Here is a 24566-nt window from a genome sequence, read left to right on the forward strand (position 1 = left end):
GCATGGAAGCTGGGAGCGAGAACTGCAACACAAGAAATTGGCATTGAGGGGAACTATGCCATTGATATCGATTTCTGTAAAAATATACATATGGTAAGGGATCTAGACGGGGACAACAAGACTTTTATATTGCTGGTATTCGACGAAGATTCAATCTTGTTGCCAGATCCATCGAGAACTGACGTAACAAATCCAGCAAATTGGCTTTATATGGATTTAGATTCACGGGTACCTAAAGAGCAGGCTGGCAGAGATGAAGAAATGGGTGATTACCGGGAGGAGCAACAACCTGCGACTGGAATGAAAGACGACGATGATGATTGCCGTCGAAGAATGGAGGCGAAGGCTGACAGGACGTATGATGAGGTTGCATGTATCAAACGAATGCTTGCAGAAACGATGCAGCGACTCAACTTCCATTATCCTCCACCCGGTCCAGAATGATAAACTTTAATGCTTTGTGTGAACAATGATCCAAATATAATTATGTTGTAAATTATATTAGCTCTGAACTTGCTGAACTTGTTTGCATGTTAACAAAACACATGGCTCGTGCTAGTAATTGGCATGCTCTGGTATGTTGTGCACATTTTTATTTCACTAATGATTGTTGGTTCTGCTGGATATGGCAGCTGATACACACACGACCGTGTCTAATTCAAGCACGGTCGTGCACCTATTGCAGACAAAACACCAGTCACTTTCTGTCTTTCTTACACGACTGTGTTATTACACGCACGGGCGTGCGTCTGTCCCATAACAATTTCAAGACAACAACCAGTGGTTTAAGGCACGACCGTGCCTATTTAAAGCACGGCCATGCGAACCTTCCACTACTTTTTCAAATCCAACTCCGGTCACTTTTTAAGCACGACCGTGTCATTACAAAGCACGGTCGTGCTCACCTGTCATTGCTTTTTTTTTTTCCGGGACATTTTAGCTTTCTATTAACTCTTATAGTTTACTTTTTTTAGTATAAAAATTGTCAACTGATATTTCTTTCGATAACATACAAAAATATTAATTTCCAAATAAAATAATATCTAATTATATGTTAATTCAATGTTACATCTTAATATTATTAATATAGTTTACTTTCTACATAATTTCCTTCTATTAACTGTACAATTAATAATACTCCAATGTTTAATTTCTGATACCATAATTTCTCATAATTCAATCATTCATCATTGACTTACAATATTTTTTTTGGTAGTGATTGACTCACAATATAAATAAACATTATTAATATTATGTTATACCAACAAAACATCTTATAATTTCTCCAATTTATTTTTCCAAAACATCATAATTCTTCATCTTGTAATTTTTCCAAAACAATTTTACTACCCAAATATAACACACAATTTATTCATCTTATAATTTCTCCCATTTATTTTTCCCAAAAACTTCAAATCCAATTACAACCGTCCAATTTAATAAAACAACTTCTACTAATTTTCAGATTTTTCAATATTCAATTCAATTGAATTGTCAACAAACAAATAAAATTATGCAGAAAAATATTTCCTTTTTTTTTTCGGGCCAAAACAATTAAATTTGCCAGCCAATATATAAAATATAACTCTACATATGTCAAGCCCAAGCCCAAAACAAAATCTACAAAAAAATTGCAATATAAAATTCAGATTTAATCAAAGGAGTGGGTCCCGCGTGGGACCCACATGCCCTCTCCATTTGTGGCAGCAGGTCACCCATTCCCAAATCCAAACAAATCTCAATCGTTGGCATTAAAATAATAATATATAAACGATCCAGATTTGATTTGGGCCCACCATTTGCACAAATTTGTGTTGTGCATAACTCTTTTGCTTGTGCATTGTAAATCCCACCATTGTTGACAGGGTTTAACTTTCAATAAATATTGATGATGGACAAAATATTGTTAAGGTAGCAGATTTATCTGAAATTTTGTTTTTTTTGTTTTTTATTTTTATTTTTTATTTTTGGACATTTGATTGGTAAGTGAATTGATGTATTGATAGGTTGTTCAAGATCTCCAAAGAAGGGATGCTATGTAATATCCATTGGAATCTATTGATTTTGGTTGAAGAATGGCCATTGAGAAAGAAATAAAGACATTGCACAACAACCAAAGACAGTTTTTCATGATAGCTTGAACTTTGTTTTGTTTTATACCCAGTATCACTGGTACTGGAAAAGATGCATCTGCAGTAAAGTCTTAATTCGAAAAACCAAGATATACCCAGTGTTTCAAGTGATACGCAGCAGCATTGGGTGGCTCCCTTTCAAGTTTAAAGTCTAAAAACCAAGATAAATTTTTTATTTGAATTATGATGCAAATAGGCGCTTGGAAGTGGGAAAATATGTTACCATTTTTCACATAATATTTGGAACTAACAGATAGGTCGCTATGTTTTTGGCACATAGTTTTGGTATAGAAGATCATGATGTGCAGTATATCAAGAATCCTTTATATTAAATATGATCAAATAGTTTGAAGCTTTATTTTTAGAATACTTCCAATTGAAATTGAGAGCTTCATATAAAACAAAAGTTTAGTTCCACATTGTTTTAAGTTTTGCAGTTTCTGTTGTAACAATTTTCTCTTTAACATAATGCTTTTTATTGTTAAGAAGAACATTCTAATTGTTTTTTGATCAATTATTCTAATTTACACATCTTTCCCATGTATTTTTGTTCTTAAGAAGACATTCTAATTGTTTTTTGATTACTTCCCGTATCTTTCAAATAGTAATAATACAAAGACTATAAAATATTGAACATGATTTAATTTGGATTCCACTTCTTTACTGTTCCATCTCCCCCTCTCATTTTTACTCCTAATTCATTGCAGGAGCAATCCTTATTTTCTGATAGGTAGTTACAGCAATACTCATTAGTAGATCTCTTAAGGAGGTTTATTTCAATGGTGGTTGCGGTTAGAAGACTTGCAGATTGCTTGCAGCAGCTTACAGTTGCAGTGACAATGTAGCTTGCAATTTATATACATTCTTACACTTTTGTTTATGATTTTCTTTTCAAATAAAGCCAATTGTTCATATATGTAATTGCTGGGGTTTAGTTTTTTTTAATGGCTAAAAGATAGTTTATGTTGAATTGTTTTCTTATCTATGTAATGAATCATATTGTAATATATTAGCTTCTCCATTTTTAATGTCCCGGGCGTTAGCACGGGTAAAAGATCTAGTGTTGGAATATAGCGATTATCGTAAGAGGTTATATTAAATCATGTAAATATTTTGGTTTTTTCTAGATTACCCTCTCTTGTTTAGGGGAAATTTACCCTCTTATGAAAACAATCAAAATGTAATATACATTGGCAACAATAAATGTCAAATAAACGAGTCAATTTTTTCTAAAAAAAAAGAGTCAATTTTAATTTTAAGGTAACTTTGAATACTTTTAATTTTAATTTAATTATATTCTTTTAATTTTTATTTAATCATATTTAGATGTTCAATCTTAATTAATTTACACTACAAGGCTTATAACAATTAAAATTTCACATCAAATTTTTTCATCTAGCCATCAAATACATTCATAAAATTTCTTCTTCCCGTTCTAATTGTTCAATTTTATAGTTCCAAACTGCCGTAGTTTCAAATTATCGTGAAAATCGTTGTCGTTGTTTTCAGAACCGCGTCAAGTATGGTGACTTGATTTTTCTTCTTGATTTGATTTTTCTTGGTTGTGAGGTAGTTAATTATAAAAAGGTTTAAATGTGTCTTTGGTCCTTGCACTTTCATCGCTTTTGCTATTAGTCCTTACACTTTTTTGTTTGCCTTTAGTCCCTGCACTTTATAAAAAAATTGGTATTGGTCCCTCTGTTAACTTTCTGTTAAAAAAAAAACAAAACTACGGAGTGCCACGTGGCACACTAAGAAAATTTTTTCAGAATTAAAATAAATCAAATCAAATAATTGTTTTTTAATTAATTCTGAATAATAATAATAATTAAAAAAATATTTTTATTTTAATTCTGAATAATAATATTAATAATTAAAAAATATATTTTATTTGACTTATTTTAATTTTATAATTTTGTCTTTTAGTGTGCCACGTGGCGTGAAATGATTGGGCCGCGTGGAACTCTGTTAGTTTTATTTATTTATTTTTAACAGAAAAGTTAACAGAGGGACCAATACCAAATTTTTTATAAAGTACCGGGACTAAAGTCAAACAAAAAAAAGTGAAGGACTAGTAGCAAAAAGTGATGAAAGTGCAAGGACCAAAGACACATTTAAACCTTATAAAAATTGAGTAAGTCATCAATAATACTTTGAGGACTGCTAGAAGGTGTTGCCGCTATGATGTTGTGGGAGTTTGCTAGCTTTGAGGACCCTGAGCTACTTACCTCCTCATGGTTGTATAGTCTCCCATAGTCTTCTGGTGTGATGTGTTCCATGACTTCCTCCTCTTCGTCGGCAGAGCCGGCCCTACAAATTTGGATGCCTTGGGCGTAGCAAGAGACTGGTGCCCCTATAAAGAAAAATTCTACAAAAAATGATAAGATTAAGAGAAATGAATGGAAAGACTATTAAACATTTCATTTGACATTGTGCAAGAAGAACACATGTATGAATTTTTAAAATGTGAACCAATTAACTCTAAGCTAGGATCCATGTTCCAAAGTTTAGGTTTCACTCGACAAGTTTAATTAAGTAAAGACAACATGTTTATCAAAACAGCACATGTCGATCATAATTCAATGTTGATTCCTCAAAAGTCAAATGTCGTTTGAGAAATAACTTAATATTTTTTTGTACATGTAGTTAACTGATTTTATTTTATATCCGATGAATAGGGGTGGCCCCGTACTCAGGGCCACCCCTATTCATCGGATGAGAAATAACTTAAACGTAGTGAAACTGTTGCTGCTTCTATTACTTCCCGGATACATTTCTGGAGTGCTCTCTCAATTTTGTCTATTTCAGAGTCAAATATCAAAGTGTTTGAACCTGCACCACGAATATAACTCACAAGGTTTTTTTGAACAAGAGCTTACAATAGAGAATTAGACTAAAAGACACAAAAGGAAGTAGTGTGTGTATATATATATATACGAGACAGGATCCGTTAACACCACCAAATCTCAACCGCTTAATTAAACAAATCCTACGACTCATATACCTTGCTAACAATTAGAAACCTCGCATGACACTTTTCCCCGCAAAATCATCTTACGATGTTACTTTGTTCCTCTCCTCACTGTCATTGACCTTTGTTCCTCACCACCATCGACAATCTTTTCCTTTTTGGTTTCCTCCTCACCGTCGCCGTGTTCTTTGCTGCTTCGTTCGGCACCACCGTCACTGTCGCCGACAAAGCCCTTATCTCAACAGTGCACCGTTCTTTTAACCTTCGTTCGACACCACAGTCACCGTCGCCGACAAAGCCCTTATCACAACACTGCCCTTTCCCACCTCTTGTCAATCGAAGCTACAATCTGAAATCCCCATACATGGTAATATAACCTCTTCTCCTTTCTCGTTCACCTTTTTCTGTTTTTAGATGTTGGTGTAACCAAATATTTTTAGGGCGTTGGTAGGAAAAATATTTTTTAATTGGTGATAGTTTTTTTTCTTAAAAACTTAATGTTTTAGGTTAATTAAATTAATCCCTCAAAAAAAGGTTAATTAAATTAAGTTTTTAATAAAAAATATTGAGTGGAATAAAAAAATTCCAACTCAACATGTCAAATCATCAACTTTACACACTCAGCGTGTCATGTAAGCATATTTGCATAGTCAAATGGACTCGGGTGAAAACCAAATGAGGAAGAATGTCCAACATTTTTTTTACTGGGGTCAAACCAAAATTCGACTAAATGGCAGGGTAAACACCTATTAACCCATTTAGTTTTAATGTTATAGCTCTTGAGATTATAAATGGCCAAAAGAATAGTGACATTCGTCAGAAAAATACGGAGGATCTTTTGAGACCAGATATGAAACTTTAGCGGTCTCGAAATGGAGTCAACAACTTTAAGACCAGATATGAAACTCTTCAACCACACACCATGCGAGGTAGCCTCAAAACAAGAAACAAACTCAGCTTCCATAGTGGAAGTAGCAGTCAAGGTCTGCTTTGTACTTCTCCAAGATACAGCTCCGTTGGCTAGCATAAAAACATAACCCGATGTTGATTTTCGGGTATCAATGCAACCAGCGAAGTCTGAATCGGAGTAGCCAATTACTTCCAAGTTATCTGTTCGTTTATACAAGAGCATGAAATTCTTTGTTCCTTGAAGATATCTCATTACCTTCTTAGCAGCTCTCCAGTGGTCAACACCTGGATTACTCTGATATCTTCCCAAAACTCCAACAGCATATGCAATGTCAGGTCTGGTGCAAACCTGAGCATACATAAGACTTCCTATAGCTGAAGCATATGGGATTTTCTTCATGTGTTCCCGTTCAAAATCATTTTGTAGGCATTGACTTAATTCAAATTTATCACCCTTCACAATGGGAGCCACACTTGGTGAACAATTTATCATATTAAATCTTTCAAGAACTTTATTGATATAGGCCTCTTGAGACAGATCCAAAATTCCTTGATTTCTATCTCTATGGATCTTAATGCAAATGACATAAGATGCCTCTCCCATATCCTTCATATCAAAGTTTCTTGAGAGAAATTGTTTCACCTTATATAGCATACCCTTATCATTTGTCGCAAGCAAAATATCATCAACATATAACACAAGGAAACAAATATGGCTCCCACTGACCTTCTGGTATATACATTGATCCATGATATTCTCTTCAAAACCGAATGAAGTGATTACCTCATGTAATTTTAAATACCATTGGCGGGAGGCTTGTTTCAATCCGTAGATGGATTTATTAAGCTTGCAGACTAAGTTCTCACCTTCACTAGAGTAGAATCCTTCAGGTTGTTTCATGTAAACCTCTTCCTCTAGAGAACCATTTAGGAATGCTGTTTTAACATCCATTTGATGCAACTCAAAATTAAAATGAGCTACCAATGCCATAATTACTCGAAAAGAATCTTTCTTAGACACAGGAGAAAAAGTCTCTGTGTAATCGATTCCTTCTCTTTGAGTGAATCCCTTGGCAACAAGTCTTGCCTTATGTCTCTCACTGTTGCCTTGTGAGTCTCGTTTAGTTTTAAAGACCCACTTACATCCAATGGCTTTTACACCATCAGGCAACTTGACAAGATCCCAGACTTTGTTTGATGCCATTGAATTCATCTCTTCTTTCATGGCATCGTGCCACAAGTTTGATTCTTCAGAACTCATGGCTTGTGAAAACGTTACAGGGTCATTTTCGGCTCTTATGTTGTAGTCTGATTCTTGTAGATACACTACAAATTCATTAGAAATTGTTGATTTTCTGACTCTAGTAGATCTTCTCAATGTTATCTCATTATCTTCTTGAGGATCTTGTTGTTCAACCGGTTCAATAACAGGTTGTTCAACATTTTCTTGATGTTCCTCTTCAATAACTTGATCTACATGATCATTTTCAACAGTTTGTGGAATTTCAGTTGCTGGTTGTCTAGCACCTCTTTGCACTTGAGGGGTGTGTATGACAATCAGTCTGTCACTTGATGTCGAAGGTTCACCCTCATAGTAATCTTTCTCAGAAGTTATATCTTTGAACTGATCACTCCCACTAATCAAGTCATTTTCAAGAAATTTTGCATTTCTTGATTCCACAATCCTAGTTCTAAGAGATGGACAATAAAATCTATAACCTTTAGACTTTTCAGCATATCCAATGAAATGCCCGCTAATAGTCCTTGGGTCTAGTTTCTTTTCTTGTGGGTTATAAATTCTCACTTCAGACGGGCAACCCCAAACGCGTATATGTTGCAAACTTGGTTTCCAACCCTTGAATAACCCAAATGGTGTCTTTGAGACAACCTTGGTTGGAACTCGGTTTAATATATACGCAGCCGTCTTTAGTGCTTCAGTCCACAAGAATTGAGGAAGATTAACACTACTCCTCATACTTCTTACCATGTTCATTAATGTTCGGTTTCTTCTTTCTGCTACACCATTCTGGTCAGGAGAACCAGGCATAGTGTATTGGGCAACAATCCCATGCTCTTGAAGAAACTTCGCAAAAGGACCGGCAGCTTGTCCATTCTCAGTGTATCTACCGTAGTACTCTCCACCTCTATCAGATCTCACGATTTTAATTTGTTTTTCGCATTGTTTCTCTACTTCAGCCTTGAAAACTTTAAAGGCATCTAAAGCTTCATCCTTAGAATGAAGTAAGTAGAGATGCATATATCGTGAATAATCATCTATAAAGGTGATAAAGTATTTTGGACTACTTGCATCCATGTCTGGACAACAAATATCCGTATGTATGATCTCTAATAGGTTAGAGCTCCTTTGTGCACCCTTTTTGAACTTGTTAGATTGCTTACCCTTAATGCAATTCACACAAGTCTCGAAATCGGCAAAATCTAGAGTACTAAGTACCCCTTCATTTACTAATCTCTTAATTCTATCGATTGAGATGTGTCCCAACCTTCGGTGCCATAACATTGAGGATTTTTCATTCATAACACATCGTTTTAAACCAGCAGTAATATGCATTGAATTATAAGCAGCATCATTTTGTAAATTAATAGAATAAAGACCATCACGCAATTCACCATAACCAACAATTCCAGATTTATTACATAAAGTAAAACCAGAATCCTTAAAATTAAATGAAAAACCCAAATGCAATAGTCTAGAAACAGAAATTAAATTCTTCGAAAAACTAGGAACATAAAATGTTTTTTCCAAAACTAAAATGAAATTGCTGCTTAAAATTAACTTGCATGTTCCAACGGCTTCCACATATGAACGCATCCGCCCTCCTGAATAGATGAATTGTTCACTTCCCACCGGTTTCCTTAGGTTTTCCATACCCTCTGCAAGGTATTAGAAACATGGATTGTAGAACCAGAGTCAATCCACCATGTGTTATGATTTATATTAACCATATTAGATTCATAACATACAAAAGTAAATGGAGTACCTTTCTTGTCCATCCAACTCTTAAACTTCAAGCAGTCTTTCTTCAAGTGTCCTTTCTTTTTGCAAAAGAAACACTTAGACTCTTTCTTAATGGTTGGCTGAGGAGGAATGTTGCTCTTATTCTTTGCAGCTTCCTTCCTTTTCTTTCCTTGAACAGTCAGATTAACCTTCTCACCTTCCTCCATCATCAGCCTTTCCTCTTCCTGCACACACATGGTCAATAATTCATTGATTGACCACTTATCCTTATGTGTGTTATAGGATATCTTAAAAGGACCATACTGATGAGGTAGAGTGGTTAAAATGTAGTGAACAAGGAAAGAGTCAGACATTGTTACCTCCAGATCCTTAAGTTGGGCCGCTATATCCCTCATGTGCATGATGTGATCACGCACTCCTCTCACCCCAGTGAGCTTCATGGTTGAGAACTATATGATTAGAGTGCTGGCAAGGGCCTTATCGGATGTAGCAAACTGCTCATCAATGGCCTTGATAAGATCCTTGACCTTTTCATATTGCTCAATTGAACCGCGGATACCAGCAGATATCTTGGTCTTTATGAACATAACAGAGAGACGGTTAGATCTCTCCCACTTTTCATAAAGATCCACAGCATCTGGCTCGCTGGCTTCAGTAATTCCTGCTGGTTCATCTTTCCTAATAGCAAAGTCAATATTCATCCATCCTAAATGAAGAAGAATTCTCTCCTTCCAGATCTTATAATTGTCACCATTCAATTCGGGAATGTCACACTTAAAATCAGAGAAATTTGCAGATTGAACAACTGTAAACAAAATTCAACAAATATGCTCATTAAACATAATTGAGACAAAGTAAATAAATTTCATGGTTTACCAATGCAAATCATGCTTAAAAAATATAAATCTAGTGACATAACACCTGCCTGTGGGCTAAAGTTTTACTCAATTAGATTTATATTATAACTTTATGATTAAACTATCAAATCGTGTTCCTTTTCTTAACTCCTGCGGGTAAATTAAGAAATATAATCCGATATTTTATCCTAATTAAACACACAAACATAACAAAATTCCTGTGGGTAGATTTTATTATACAAGCATGTTTAATTACAACTAATGTTTTAAGTGTGATTCTAAATCTTAATATAAAATTCTAATCAATTAAAGATGCTGTGGCTATTCCTTAATTAATCACAATTTTATAAATCACTCAACATTAATTTAAACAAAGAGCTTAGTTGTTTGCATATAAAACTTAACAATGCAATACATCAGTTAAAGATTACGGTACAGGTATAATAACAACAAGATATACACAGTACATACAAATGACAGTAAGCACTATAAATTAACAATTTTACTTTGCATTCAATAAGTTAACAGTAATCTATCATTCATGCATACTCAAAATTTTATTCAGAATGAACAAGCATACATAAAACAGAAGCAGCACAACGTATACAGATTATTAATACAGCACAATTGGTTACAAACTGAATTTGTACTGAAGAGACATAGGTTCGATCCCTGGTGAATCAAAACGCGCTACTTTCTTTTTTTTTTTTTTTAATTTTAATCAGTACTCAAAAAAATGAAATCTTGAATTCTGATTAATCAGTACTCAAAAAAATGAAATCTTGAATTCTGAGAATCGAACTCGCGACCCAAAACAGTTTAAGGCTGAATCAAACCGCTGCGGCGCGTGCTAAAGTTATGAATAATTCTCGTTGTTTTATATTAATAAAAGAAGCACTGACTAAAATATATAAAATCATCGTCTTCAACCTTCAGCCGGGTCATTTTGACCCGATTCAGACTTGCGATACCCGACTAAAAACCCGACGGTTTTAGACGAATTTCGACGTCGAAAACGATGTATAACGCACCAGAAAAATCCTATAAGTCGTTTCCAACATGTTTATGATTTTATTTTTGATTAAAGGGGTCAAAACCGAATAACCCAGAAACTTGAAAAATTCAAAAACAGAGTGGAAACGATTCAGCAAGACAGAGGCACAAAGGCTCTGATACCAAATGTTTACTATATTATCGATTTAAACATGTAAATTAAACCTAACAACACATTTAAACCAGAATCAATAAGCGGAAGCAGTTTAGAGCATTTACCTCCAGCCATTGCTTGATGAAAAGACCTCACTGCTGATGCTTGCTACTATCACGGACTGATTTCACTGCTGTTCCAAACCTTCACTTTGCTCAAACTCGATGGTGCAGTATTATGAAGAGAGAAAGTAGGTTCAGTGACTATGAAGTGTTGAATACGTTTCTAATTTATAGCCCCTTGCCCATCACAAGGTTCTGAAACGTGTTGCACTTATTGAGGGAGCGTGAAAATGATCATGGGATAAGGGGGAAGAATCAGTGGACCATTTCAGAAGATATTTCCCTAAAAACTAGCTTTCCACAACAACTCAATATTGACCAAAATATTGGCACATGTAGAAAAGGGAAAAACGGGAAAATATCTAACAGTTTTTACTTTTCCCACCTCAAAGCTAATTGGAAAGTACACATTATCCACCCATTTGACTCTACAAAATTTTGAAGTTATTAGAAAAATCGTGAATGAAAATTATGATAATAACAAAGGGAAGGCATAAGCATACTTTATCTTAGTTACGTTTATTAACATGACGCACATGATGCATAGAATTGGAGTTGTATTGAAATTAAAAGTTTGTCAAATATGACGCGTATATCAAATGGCACCAACCGAATGAAATTGAAATTAGTGTGCCTACCTATAAATTTCAATAAACAAACGTTCGTTGATATAGTTATAATCTTAACTCAACCCCTTTTTGCGTGTTGAATAAATTTCACATCACATGCACACAACATTCTCTCTTTGGTTTTGGTTTTAATCTTCATTGTTACTTAGATGGAAATGAAAAGGTAACATGAAAAAACTATGTTGTGCTTATTTACTTAACTATGATGTTCTTATTTACTTTACGATGTCTGATACTTGCTTACTATGTTGTGCTTATAATATGGTTTGTGTAGGATGATGATGTTGTTGTTGCTGCTGCTTCTACTTGTTGATGTTGCTTCCTCGTGTGACCAAGCCGATTGCAGTAGCAATGTGGATTCACCTCACGTTGATTGTGTTGGAGGGTGTGATGGTTCACCACCACCACCACCAATCATCAAACCAACAAAAAACGAGGATGACAAGAACCTTGGACTTACTGATCAAGATTCAGTGCTCTATCTAATAGAAAAGATTAAATATGGTTCTTATGTGGTTTTTGTCATCATTATTATACACATCATTGTCGAGATAATTCAAACATTTTATAATGTTCATAGAATGTATCAATTTTACTTTGGAGAGGGCCGTGAGCATCGCTTGAGGAAGAAGGAGAAAAGGGTTGAAAGAAATATTAGAGAGGCGAAAGAGGCAATCGAAAAGGCAAATGAAGAAGCGGAGAAGATGATGAAAATCGCAGATGAGGAAATGATGAAGAAAATAGAAGAAGGAACAACAACGAGTGATTCATCTTCTTCTTCTCTTGGGCTAATGATGATGAATGATTGTGATGCTTGAATGAATGAAACAGAGTGAGAGTCTGTTTCCTTTATTTTTCCTGAGCTATTATTACACACTTAGTTATTGAATGAATATTTGATGGATTAATGAAACAGAGTGAGAGTCTGAATCCATTTTTCTATGTTAATTAGTGTTACAAAATAAAGAGGAAGAGGAGATTACTTGTGATGCAAGTAAGCTCACAAATGAGGAAGAAGAAGTTACTTGAGGATCAAGTAACTTGAATATGCCAGCTGGACTTTCTGTTATGGCAGTTAGATGAGTAGCATTAGTATATGATTAGTGTATGATAACTACAATAGACTCTCATTAGTCTTTAAATAAGTGTATACACTTTGTATCATTTGATTTGATTCATCAATAAAGATTTTCACTTTCATTTCATTTTCTCTCTCTCGAGTTTCTTGTTATGGTATCAGGAGCCTTCTCTTTGGGGAAGGTGGTTACGATTCAGTTACGCACCGTTTCCGCCATGGATGCGTGTTTCTGAAGCTTTTTCAAGCTTCTTTCCTTTTTCTTCTTTCTTCTCGTTGAAGATCCTTTCTTTTTCGTATCTCTTTTCTCATCTTTGTGTTGATTCCTGAATCGTTCAGATTTTGATTTTCTTTCAATCAATCATGGTTCGAAATCAAGATCCAACACAAGATTATTCTTCACCTTACTATGTTCATCCCAGTGATGGACCTCATTCAGTTGCAATCAAGCCTCAATTGAACACGTCCAATTATCAAGCTTGGGCGCGTGCTATGCGCAGAGGTCTTGGTGGCAAGAACAAGTATCAGTTTGTAGATGGAACAATTCCTCCTCCTACTGATAATGATTTGAATTTTTCTGCATGGGAACGTTGCAACAATCTTATCCACTCATGGATCATGAACTCTGTTTCTGATAGTATTGCACAGAGCATTGTGTATATTGATAACGTTTCTGACGTTTGGAATGAGTTGAAAGAACGTTTTAGCAAAGCTGATCGCATTCGTGTTTGGAAGCTCAAATCTGAGATCAACAATCTCAAACAAGGTACTGGTTCTGTTAATGACTGTTACACTGAATTGAAATCTCTTTGGGAAGAGTATGATAGTCATAGACCTACACCTTCATGTGTTTGCCCTATGAGATGTGTGTGTACTTCCATGCGAAATGTTAAAGAATTTAGGCATGAGGATCAAGTGATTCAGTTTTTGAGTGGCCTTAATGAAGTTTTTTCCATTGTTCATACTCAAATTCTGCTTATGGATCCATTACCTCCTCTCAGCAAAGTTTACTCTTTAGTGGCTCAAGAAGAAAGCCATGAAGGTATTGATGCTATTGATGATAGTAAAGTCTCGGTTAATGCTGTTGAAACCAAGAAACCTTATGGTAGAGGCAAGGGATCCATTTCTCAGGGAGGGAAAAGTGGTAGACAATGTAGCTTTTGTGGTAAATCAGGTCACACTATTGAGACCTGTTACAGAAAGCATGGCTATCCTCCCAACTATGGTAATGGTAGATTCAACTCTAATGCAAATTCTGTGCAATCTGAAGATCCATGAAAGTTGTAAAGGATCTACTGAGACTGCTTCTGGTTCATTGCCTGCATTTACTAAAGAACAGTATGACAGCATTCTTGCCTTAATTCAATCCTCTAAGGTTGCATCTCCTCAGTCTTTAGTAAACCAGGTCAGCACTTCAGCTTCAATTGGTCATACACCAGTTGAAGCATCTACTTCAGGTAATGCTTATTGTTCCCTACCTGTTGCACATTGCCTGGCCTGTGTTAAATCTAACTCCTGGATATTAGATTCAGGAGCAAGTGATCATATTTGCTCTTCTTTGAACTGGTTTACTACATATTATAACATTGAGCCTACCAATGTTAAACTTCCTAATAATACTATTGTTGTCACTAATATAGCAGGCACCATCAGTCTCACACCTCATTTAGTTTTACATAGAGTTCTATATCTCAAAGATTTTTCTTTTAATTTGATTTCAGTGTCCAAACTATGTTCCAGTTCAAATTGCACTTTACATTTCTTTGACAAATATTGTGAATTGCAGGATATGACTTCTCAAAGGAAGATTGGTTTGGCTGATCTATGTGAAGGATTGGACAAACTAAATCTTGAAGCTAGCATGTCAAGAGTCATGTCTGTTTCAGTTGCTGATCCCAATATCATTCCTTCTTCAGCTCTTTGGCACTATAGGCTAGGGCATTTATCTCATTCTAGATTAGCTATTATGAATAAGTAGTTTCCTTTCCTGCAAACTGATCCCAACTTAGTGTGTGAAACTTGTCATTTTGCTAAGCAAAAGAAACTTCCCTTTTGTATCAGTACCAAAAGAGCAATCAATAAAATGGATATTTTGCATTTTGACATTTGGGGTCCTCTTTCTATTAAATCCATTCATGGTCATAGTTATTTTCTTACTGTTGTGGATGATTATAGTAGATTTGTATGGATCATTTTATTGAAATCAAAATCAGAAGTTCAATTACAAGTTCAAAACTTTATACTCTTTGCAGAAAATCAATTTGATTGCAAGGTTAAAATTGTCAGAAGTGACAATGGTCCTGAGTTTGATTTACAACAATTTTATGCTTCAAAAGGAATTTTACATCAAAAATCTTGTGTTGAAACTCCCCAACAAAATGGGAGGGTTGAGAGAAAACACCAGCACATATTGAATGTTGGAAGAGCTCTTCTTTTTCAATCAAAACTTCCTAAAAAATTTTGGTCTTATGCTCTTGTGCATGCCACTTACATCATAAATAGAGTTTCTTCATCCATTTTAAAGGATAAATCTCCTTATCAACTTCTTTTTGATCAAAACCCTGATTTTGATAGTTTTAAAGTTTTTGGTTCATTGTGTTTTGCTTCTACTCTTTGTTCTCACAGAACTAAGCTTGCTTCTAGAGCAAGAAAGAGTGTTTTTCTTGGATATAAGACTGGTGTCAAGGGTTTTGTTCTCTTTGACTTACAGTCTAAGCAACTTTTCATTTCCAGAAATGTCGTTTTTTATGAGTATGTTTTGCCTTATAAAACTGCTTCTGATCCTATTTCTGCTTCTGATGCCACTTCTGCTTTTGATCCTATTTCTGCTTCTGATCGTACTTCTGCTTCTGATCCTACTTCTGCTTCTGATCCTCCTTCTGCTTCTGATAGTTTTCCTGCGTCTGTCCCACGTGTAACGTATCATAATCAGGATTCTTTCTCTGATTCTCTTCCCATTCCTCCTATCAATCATAATGATTCTTCCTCTCCTATTATAAACCCTCCTATACCTAATTTACCTGATCCTATAGATGATGTTGAACCTGTTCTTAGAAGGTCTGAAAAAGTCAAAAATGTCCCTGTTAAGCTTCAAGACTATGTTTGTAACTCTTTCACAGATCAACCATCTTCATCATCTTCAGGTAGTTTATATCCTTTGTCCAATTTTACTTCTTCTCATTTTCTTTCTCCTTCACAATCACATTTTACTTTTTCTGTTACTTCCCACACTGAGCCCAAATCATTTGAAGAGGCTATGCAATCTGAGTACTGGGTTGAGGCAATGAATGCTGAGATCCTGGCTTTAGTAAAGAATGGTACATGGACATTAGTTGATTCTCCTCCCAAAGTCAAACCTATAGGGAACAAATGGGTGTTCAAAATCTTCATTCTGATGGCACTATTGAAAGGTACAAAGCCAGATTGGTTGCTAAAGGGTATAGTCAAATTGAAGGTCTTGACTATTTTGAAACCTTTTCACCAGTAGCAAAGATTACCACTGTTAGAATGCTTCTTGCTTTGGCCTCCATCAATGATTGGTTCTTGCACCAGCTTGATGTGAACAATGCTTTTCTTCATGGTGACCTCCATGAAAATGTGTATATGCAGATCCCACAGGGTGTTCATACTTCCAAACCAAATCAAGTCTGCAAGTTAAATAAATCTCTTTATGGTTTGAAGCAGGCCAGCAGGTCCTGGTATGAAAAGTTAACCTTGTTTCTCACTCAGCAAGGATATACTCAAGCTTCTGCAGATCACACTCTTTTTGTGAATGATTCTAATGATTCATTCACTGCCTTGCTTATTTATGTTGATGTTATCATCTTAACTGGAAATTATTTGCCAGAAATCACTAGAGTCAAGCATTTACTTGATGCATCTTTCAAAATCAAGGATTTAGGTCAACTGAAATACTTTCTTGGTCTTGAGGTCGCTTATTCCAAAACTGGTATCTCTGTTTCTCAGAGGAAATATTGTTTAGACTTGCTCAATGACTCTGGTTTATTAGGTTCTAAACCTGTTTCCACACCTATGGATCCTTCTATCAAGCTGCACCATGATGGGGGGGGGGGGGCAACCCTATGAAGATATCTACTCATATAGAAGGCTTGTAGGCAGATTAATATACTTGACAAACACAAGACCAGACATTTGTTTTGTGGTTCAACAACTTAGTCAATTTCTGTCTGCACCAACCAAAACTCATTACAATGCAGCATGTAGGGTGATTAGATACTTGAAGAATTCACCAGGCAAAGGTTTATTTTTTCCTAAGTCATCACACATACAGCTTTTAGGCTTCACAGATGCAGACTGGGCAGGATGTGTTGACACAAGAAGATCCATAACAGGCTTATGCTTCTTCCTTGGTTCCTCTCTTATATCATGGCGCACCAAAAAGCAAAGCACAGTGTCTAGATCTTCAAGTGAAGCTGAATACAGAGCACTTTCAGCTGCAGCTTGTGAAATGCAGTGGCTGATTTACCTTCTCAAGGATTTAAGGATTCACAACACTAAGCTTCCTGTATTGTATTGTGATAACAGAAGTGCTTTACATATTGCAGCCAATCCAGTGTTTCATGAAAGAACTAAACATCTGGAGATAGATTGTCACTTTGTAAGAGAGAAGGTACAAAATGGAACTATGAAGCTTCTCCCAGTTTCAAGTGCTGAACAAGCAGCAGACTTCTTCACCAAACCACTGCATCCTAAGCCTTTCATTACTCTATTGTCCAAGCTTGGCATGGTAGATATATACCAAGCTCCAGCTTGTGGGAGGCTGTTACAAAATAAAGAGGAAGAGGAGATTACTTGTGATGCAAGTAAGCTCACAAATGAGGAAGAAGAAGTTACTTGAGGATCAAGTAACTTGAATATGCCAGCTGGACTTTCTGTTATGGCAGTTAGATGAGTAGCATTAGTATATGATTAGTGTATGATAACTACAATAGACTCTCATTAGTCTATAAATAATTGTATACACTTTGTATCATTTGATTTGATTCATCAATAAAGATTTTCACTTTCATTTCATTTTCTCTCTCGAGTTTCTTGTTAATTAGCAAGACTATTTTATCATGTTGACCACTTTCACTTTTTTCATGTCACAAACATTTCACTGTTTGCATGAATATGAAAGAATTAATGTTTCATGATGTCAATGAATGAAGGAATATTGTATTGAATGTTTCATGAGATAAGATTTTAGCTGCATTCATGCTGTTGGAATTTTTGTATTTACCACATGGATATGTTTATATAAAATGTTTTCCAAATACCTTTTTTAATCTGATTTCTCTTCTAGTTATATTCCTGACGATGTCAAGTATAGATTAAACCTATAATTTAGCATCTTAGCTATCATTCTCTCTCCAAATTAATTTAAGATGAGTAGTGCTAGGTGGTGCGAATGATTTTTCGTGTAAAAGGCACGACCGTGTAATTGAATGGACACTTATGTTCTAAAACATTCTTGATTGAAAAATTATATTCAAAACCGTCAAAAATATTTTTCACGCTTGTTGCATCTTATCACTTGCTTGACTGCATATTTAAAGTAGAACCAAACTCCAATTACAATTCTTAAACCATAAAAACAACTATGATTGACATTATTAGTCCTTATAAAATTATAAACTTTTAAGTTTAGTCTCTATAAAAAATTATTCACTTTTAGTCTCTCTTTACATCATATAGAGACTATTTTAGAGGACTAAAAGTATCATTTTTTTGTCAAATTTTTTTAAAATAAGGACTATTCTTATAAACTTCAATATTATGGAGGGTTAAAATTACCATTAAAATTTTATAGAAACTAAAGTTGAAAACTCTTAATTTCATAGGGATTAGAAAAATAGTTAACACTAAATTTATTGATATTTCTCAATACCAAAATATAGTTCAGTATAGTTAAAGTAATCAAAGACTACTCCATAAAAAATAAATAAATAAATAAAAAGTAGTCACAGGCTTGTTTAGTGTGAATCATCGTTATTTGACTAGTTTCGTGTGATTCCCGCGAATTAATTGTCGTACCAAACATCATTTTTCATTTAAGATATATGAAACAATAAGTAGATCTAAAATATATGAATCACGAAAGAACATCTTGGTACGTAGTCCCTGTCAAGGATTAAATAAATATTTTCTCGTTTAGAGATTTTTGAGTATATATAACTCATAGCTACTAAGGTAACATATGTATGTTTGCTTGTTACATGCAAAATTAGATCATGAGTTTGAATCCACCTCTGAAAATGCAGCAATATTAAATTTATTGATGAGAACTTTGCCACTTATTGGGTCCAAACCGGCTCGAGACACTAGTCTATATATGTAGTTGCATGATGCATTTCTTTTGAACTAGCTAGATCCAATTGCATTAGTCACGCTCTTTGATGTTGGATTTTTTCTAGTTGTGACTTTTAGGCACTGTGAGGAAGGGAAAAAAATGAGAGCAATGTAGTGCTGATCGATCACTTGAAAGAGATTATTGTGTATACAGTGAAGACACATGAAGGAGTTGCATACTCTTTCAGTCATGAAGCCTGTTGGAATGTCATGAATTTGCACCCAAAAGGGTACTGATTGGAGAAGGACATGCTTAGGGGACGTGTTTTCCGAGAGGACATCGAGAATCAGTATGTGATTATCAAAATACCACGGCCCTTTCTTCAGTATGCACTGCATGTCACGGTAGTGGAAGAACTTGAATGTGAAAAGGTTTGGCTCTGTCTCTATGATATCGACTCCCCTACCAGGATGCCAAAACTCAGCGATTATTTCCGTCATCATGTATCCCCGAATAGGTTTGTTGGTAAGAAATCGCCCTACAAGGGAACAACTAATGTCAATGGATTGGTTAGAAATATCGTCGTTTGGTATTTCTAACTCATCATCTTCGTCACTCAGGGAAAGGTTTGATATGAAAGCCATTGGGTTGAAATAAGGAAGGAGTCTTCTCACAAGGGGAGAATTCCTCCCCCCTCCCCCCAACCAAATAAATTAAAAATAATTAAATGATATATGTAAAAATGTAAATAGTTGAAATTCTAGCAATAAAAACAAGGGTTAATTATTCATTCCTTAAAAAAAAGTTTAATTATTGAAATTGATCCTCTAATATAAAAATTGCATATTCTAACTATGTAATTTGAGATTTTTATTATTTTTGACCTTGTAATATAGTTGAAGTAAAAAAAATATATACTTAGAGGTTGAAGTTTTTCAGGCATGTTTAGACGTTAAAATACGACTTTAAACAAAAATTTAGAATTTTTCAACTAAAGCTGAATTAATTATGAATTTTTAAAGCGTCAAAAACTCAAAAAACAAAATAATGAATATCCTAACCTAAAATTCGGAATTTGAGTTGATTGTTTGCATAAACATCTATAGAAATACATAAAAAAGATAGGCTAAACTGCAAAATTTCGTACCATTTCAAAGAAGTTTCTATTTATTTTTTTAACCAAAATGTGTGAAATTGCAATTTTGTTACGAGTAAGCGTATACTCACGGGTCAGATTCCATTTTCTAATTTTGTAAGCATGGTTTAAACATTATAAGAACCTTCACCATGAAATTTTGAAATTTTTAAATGAAATACGCATTAACTATGAATTATTTAAGAAATTCATAATTATTGAATAAATAAATTCATAATAAATCCGTCAGAAAAATCTAATTTTTTCTTTTGTATAAAGTCATGTTTTACCATCCTAGATACCGAAAAATATAATGAAAAATTAAGATTATTTTTTTATTTTTATATAATTTGTATCTTTGAGACATAAAGTTGACCTGCGCGGACCCATCCATATTCTAAGGTTGACACATGTGACTAGATTTGTCCCTTACCAAACACGACAATAGCAACACTGTTCCACTTCCACTTCAACTCAACTTCTCTCCGACAACAACATGTCCAAAGTAGTTTGCGTCACCGGCGGAAGCGGATGCATCGGTTCATGGCTCGTTCATCTCCTTCTCCACCGTGGCTACACCGTTCACGCCACCGTCCAAAATCTCAACGATGACAACGAGACGAAGCATCTACAAGCTCTTGAAGGAGCTCAAACTAATCTCCGTCTATTCCAAATCGACCTCCTCAACTATGACACCGTCCTCGCTGCTGTTCACGGTTGCGATGGAGTTTTCCACCTCGCTTCGCCTTGTATTGTTGATAAAGTTCTTGACCCTCAGGTTCGCTTTTCTCTTTGAAAAATTGAACTTTTACTTGAAGCTTATTTTGATTTTGAGCTACAAATAGAAGGCGAGTCTGGTGTCCGACACATGTCAGCCTCAGATGCAATTACATTGAATTACATGAATTATATCGTTATCGGTGTCTATGTGTTGGTGTCCGTGTTGTGTATGGGGTTTCATATCTATGAAGCACTACATACCCCGGACACACACAGACACTAACACGTTGACACCGATCATAATTAGAATATAATACCGATCATAATTAGAATATAATAACATAATTGAAAATGTCATTACATGTGTTAGTGCTACAGAGGTTTTGAAGCTATTGGGTTTGGTTTTGTAGAAGGAGCTTTTGGATCCTGCAATTAAAGGGACTGTGAATGTGCTTACTGCGGCGAAGGAAGTAGGGGTGAAGCGCGTAGTTGTTACTTCATCTATCTCTGCAATTATACCTAGTCCTAATTGGCCTTCTGATGCTGTCAAGAGAGAGGATTGTTGGACTGATATTGAATATTGCAAGCAAAAAGAGGTTTGTTCACCATTTTTGTTCTCTTTGTTCTTTGTTGCGTTTTTAGGATATGTATGTTGAAGTGAGGGAGCGATCCTGTCAAAGAAATGGATGATTTTGTTCTAAAGGCGCGTGTTTCGAAAGCTAGTGACATAATCAGACTTTTATACATTTAAAAATGTAAACTTCAGTTGCAATAATGGATTCTCTGCCGTTGGAATATTTCTGCATTCACGCAGGCATTGCATTGGTGATCGTTGGATTCAGATCAAATAATTCACATATATGCAGATTCTGATTTTTTTGAAAATCTAAAATACCAAGTTAGAAATTTAGACCATCTGATCTTTGTCCAACTTGTCACCGATGTGTTGACAGTGTGAATTCAACGAATCCCGATGGTAGGGAATCTTGATCCTTTTAATGGAGTATTTCTATTTCTTTTGAGAAATTGAGATACTAACTGTTGGGAAATCAATTAGAATTTTCAAACAATAATAAATATTAATGCAAGTGGTGAAAATTTGAAGAGGTGGAGAGAGATATATCTAGAATCTTGAATAACTCTCACGAAGTGAAGCTTCTTGTAAGGTGAGATAATTAACATGCACTATGTCATATTCATGAATGGAAACTACTCTCCCCTCCAATAAATAGGCGGTCTTGTGATGTGCTGAAGCATTTCAATCCAAAAACAAGAGTAAAGTTTGTGAGATCACTTATAGTAGTGAGAGTTTCTTGTGAGTGAATGAGTGTTATCATTTCCTGTAACTCATGAGTGATGGTACTTAAGTTTGTAGAGAAATACACAATATGGTGGGACCCCTTCCCGGACCCTGCATATGCGGGAGTTGTAGTGCACCGGGTTGCCCTTTGCCCTAATCTTATTTGAGACAGTGAAAAAATTGTTTACACATTTCTATGAACTAGGTAAAAGGTGCTGAACACATCATTTCTCATATCTTCTTATTGTCTCATTTGTGGTGTATGTGTTCAACCTTAGATCGTAGGGTGTGGATTCTCCCCAAGACTAACTGTATGTGTAACACTGACTCTGGCCTTGTTGAAATGGTATGGAACAGTTGTGGTACCCAATGTCCAAGACATTGGCTGAGAAAGCTGCTTGGGATTTTTCCAAAGAAAACGGTTTGGATGTTGTTGTGGTGAATCCTGGTACTGTGATGGGCCCTGTTATTCCGCCAAGGATTAATGCAAGCATGCTCATGCTTGTGCGACTTCTTCAAGGTACTCTATTTGGATAACTTTCTCTTGAAACTAAAAAGTTGCATTAAAATAATCTTGCAATAAGTATGAATTATTTGAAGCAACAATTTCTATTATATAAGCTGTGAATACTTTCTTCCTAACAGTTTTTTTAGCCTCTCTTGTTTAACCTTTGTTCATGTATTTATGAAGTTATAAAGATTTTCTTGTGATTAAAGAATCTTGAAGTTATTTAAACCAAGAAACTTTGCATATGGGAATTTTTTAGGTGGTTACTAAGAACTGTAATTTTGTCTCTCTTCTGCTGCAGGCTGCACTGAAACATATGAAGACTTTTTTATGGGATTAGTCCATTTCAAAGATGTAGCATTGGCACATATTTTGGTGTATGAGAACAAGGAAGCAACTGGCAGACATGTCTGTGTTGAGGCTATCACTCACTACGGTGACTTTGCGGCAAAAGTGGCTGAACTTTATCCAGATTATAATGTGCCTAAGTAAGTAAGCTGCATACTTGCAATTAAATAAGTGATAGTAATGATACTTGGTTCTTGAATAAATTGTTGAAAAAGCTTCTTTTTTATTTAAATAGTAATATACTTGGTTTATGGGTTGAGCAATGGTTTTCATTCATGCACCAACTAATCAATCTTGTATGCCATAAACTATCAGGTTTGTTGTTGGAGTTAACCATCATTTCTGTCCTTAAATGTGTGAGGTGCTGTCGCAATATATGAATATATCAAAATTACACAAACATACATAAGTGCGTCTTTAATTAGTGTCTTTGGTCTTCAATCGTGTATTTCACTAGTTAATTTGGTTCTCGAATGTGTCTTCCATTAGTCAATTCGGTCCATAAAATTACTAATAAAAGACACGTTTAGGGATTCTTTTGTAATTTTGATAAATTTAGGAACCATAGTGACGCCTCATAAAGCAATGGAATTGGTGATGTTCGTCTTTTGTTTTCTTCTCAAACATGCAAAAAGATTAAACTTATTTGCAAGTTAGAGTAGGAATTGAAGCTGAACATTTCTTTTAGACTAGCCTGTGTATAATCATTTTGATCAAAATATAAGGTTGATGTAACCAAAATTTTGCTCATATTGTGTATCATTTTCCTTTTTTATAGGATACAACGAGATACGCAACCTGGACTGTTGAGAGCAAAGGATGGATCAAAGAAGCTCATGGATTTGGGTTTGGAATTCATTCCAATGGAGCAAATTATAAGGGATGCTGTAGAAAGCTTGAAGAGCAAAGGACTCATTTCATGAATGTTATTACTGTTATCAGGAACACAAGTTACTAGAGTATAGACTATATATTGATGATGGGTGTATGAGTACTTACTACTTGTGCTATGAGTTGAGTTTGTATAATATGTTTTCTCAATGCTTATATGCAAAGTATCTCCAACTTGAATACTTATCATAGTTTTTCTGAGTTTCAATAAATAAAATGTGAAGTAAATAGTGAGACATTAAGGACTTGCAAATTGCAATCATCATCATGTGCATTTTCAACATTTACCTAAAGTTTAATTAGAAAGATGAGTGCATAAGGTTCTCGTAGTTTAGAAGATGAGTATATTAGAAGATCAATACTTTAGTCATAAGAGTGATGCAAAGCGAAACATAGTGAATGGAAACATCTTCTAACCACCACTGATTCAGTTCCCTTCCAAACAATCTCAAACTCACATTTTCTTTGCATTACTTGGCGCCTTCTCCTAGTGCTAGTGCTTGTTGTGTTAGTAATGTAAAAGCCTCTTAGAGGGATTTTTGTGGAAACA

At 35.0% G+C, this 24566-nt stretch overlaps 2 protein-coding genes and 1 long non-coding RNA gene across 3 annotated transcripts; all 3 read left to right on the forward strand.

The window, feature by feature from the left end:
• Positions 1–1851: 1851 nt before the first annotated feature.
• Positions 1852–2550, forward strand: LOC146923300 (uncharacterized). Its single transcript, XR_015012884.1, has 2 exons — positions 1852–1911; positions 2007–2550. It is a non-coding gene; the product is annotated as an uncharacterized LOC146923300 (long non-coding RNA).
• A 9469-nt stretch (positions 2551–12019) lies between these two features.
• Positions 12020–12693, forward strand: LOC146923301 (uncharacterized). Its single transcript, XM_085716065.1, has one exon. The coding sequence runs from the start codon at positions 12023–12025 to the stop codon at positions 12563–12565; it is 543 nt and encodes a 180-aa protein (XP_085572191.1). The 5' UTR covers positions 12020–12022; the 3' UTR covers positions 12566–12693.
• Positions 12694–20673: 7980 nt separating this feature from the next.
• LOC146923302 (cinnamoyl-CoA reductase 2-like) lies at positions 20674–24258 on the forward strand. The gene is made up of 5 exons (XM_085716066.1): positions 20674–21027; positions 21380–21565; positions 22627–22789; positions 23079–23265; positions 23904–24258. The coding sequence occupies exons 1-5, from the start codon at positions 20746–20748 to the stop codon at positions 24046–24048; spliced, it is 963 nt and encodes a 320-aa protein (XP_085572192.1). The 5' UTR covers positions 20674–20745; the 3' UTR covers positions 24049–24258.
• Positions 24259–24566: the final 308 nt, after the last annotated feature.

Source organism: Medicago sativa, chromosome 5 (assembly GCF_051527215.1).
Source record: "Medicago sativa cultivar Bolivia chromosome 5, Bolivia_mono, whole genome shotgun sequence".
Lineage (NCBI taxonomy): Eukaryota > Viridiplantae > Streptophyta > Magnoliopsida > Fabales > Fabaceae > Medicago > Medicago sativa.

Bases quoted from the DNA above. Each gene is read 5' to 3' on its own strand.
- LOC146923301 (XM_085716065.1), top strand. From the start codon at position 12,023: ATGATGATGTTGTTGTTGCTGCTGCTTCTACTTGTTGATGTTGCTTCC.
- LOC146923302 (XM_085716066.1), top strand. From the start codon at position 20,746: ATGTCCAAAGTAGTTTGCGTCACCGGCGGAAGCGGATGCATCGGTTCA. The intron at 21,566-22,626 runs GTTTGTTCACCA...GGTATGGAACAG, and splicing joins AATATTGCAAGCAAAAAGAG to TTGTGGTACCCAATGTCCAA. The intron at 22,790-23,078 runs GTACTCTATTTG...CTTCTGCTGCAG, and splicing joins GCTTGTGCGACTTCTTCAAG to GCTGCACTGAAACATATGAA.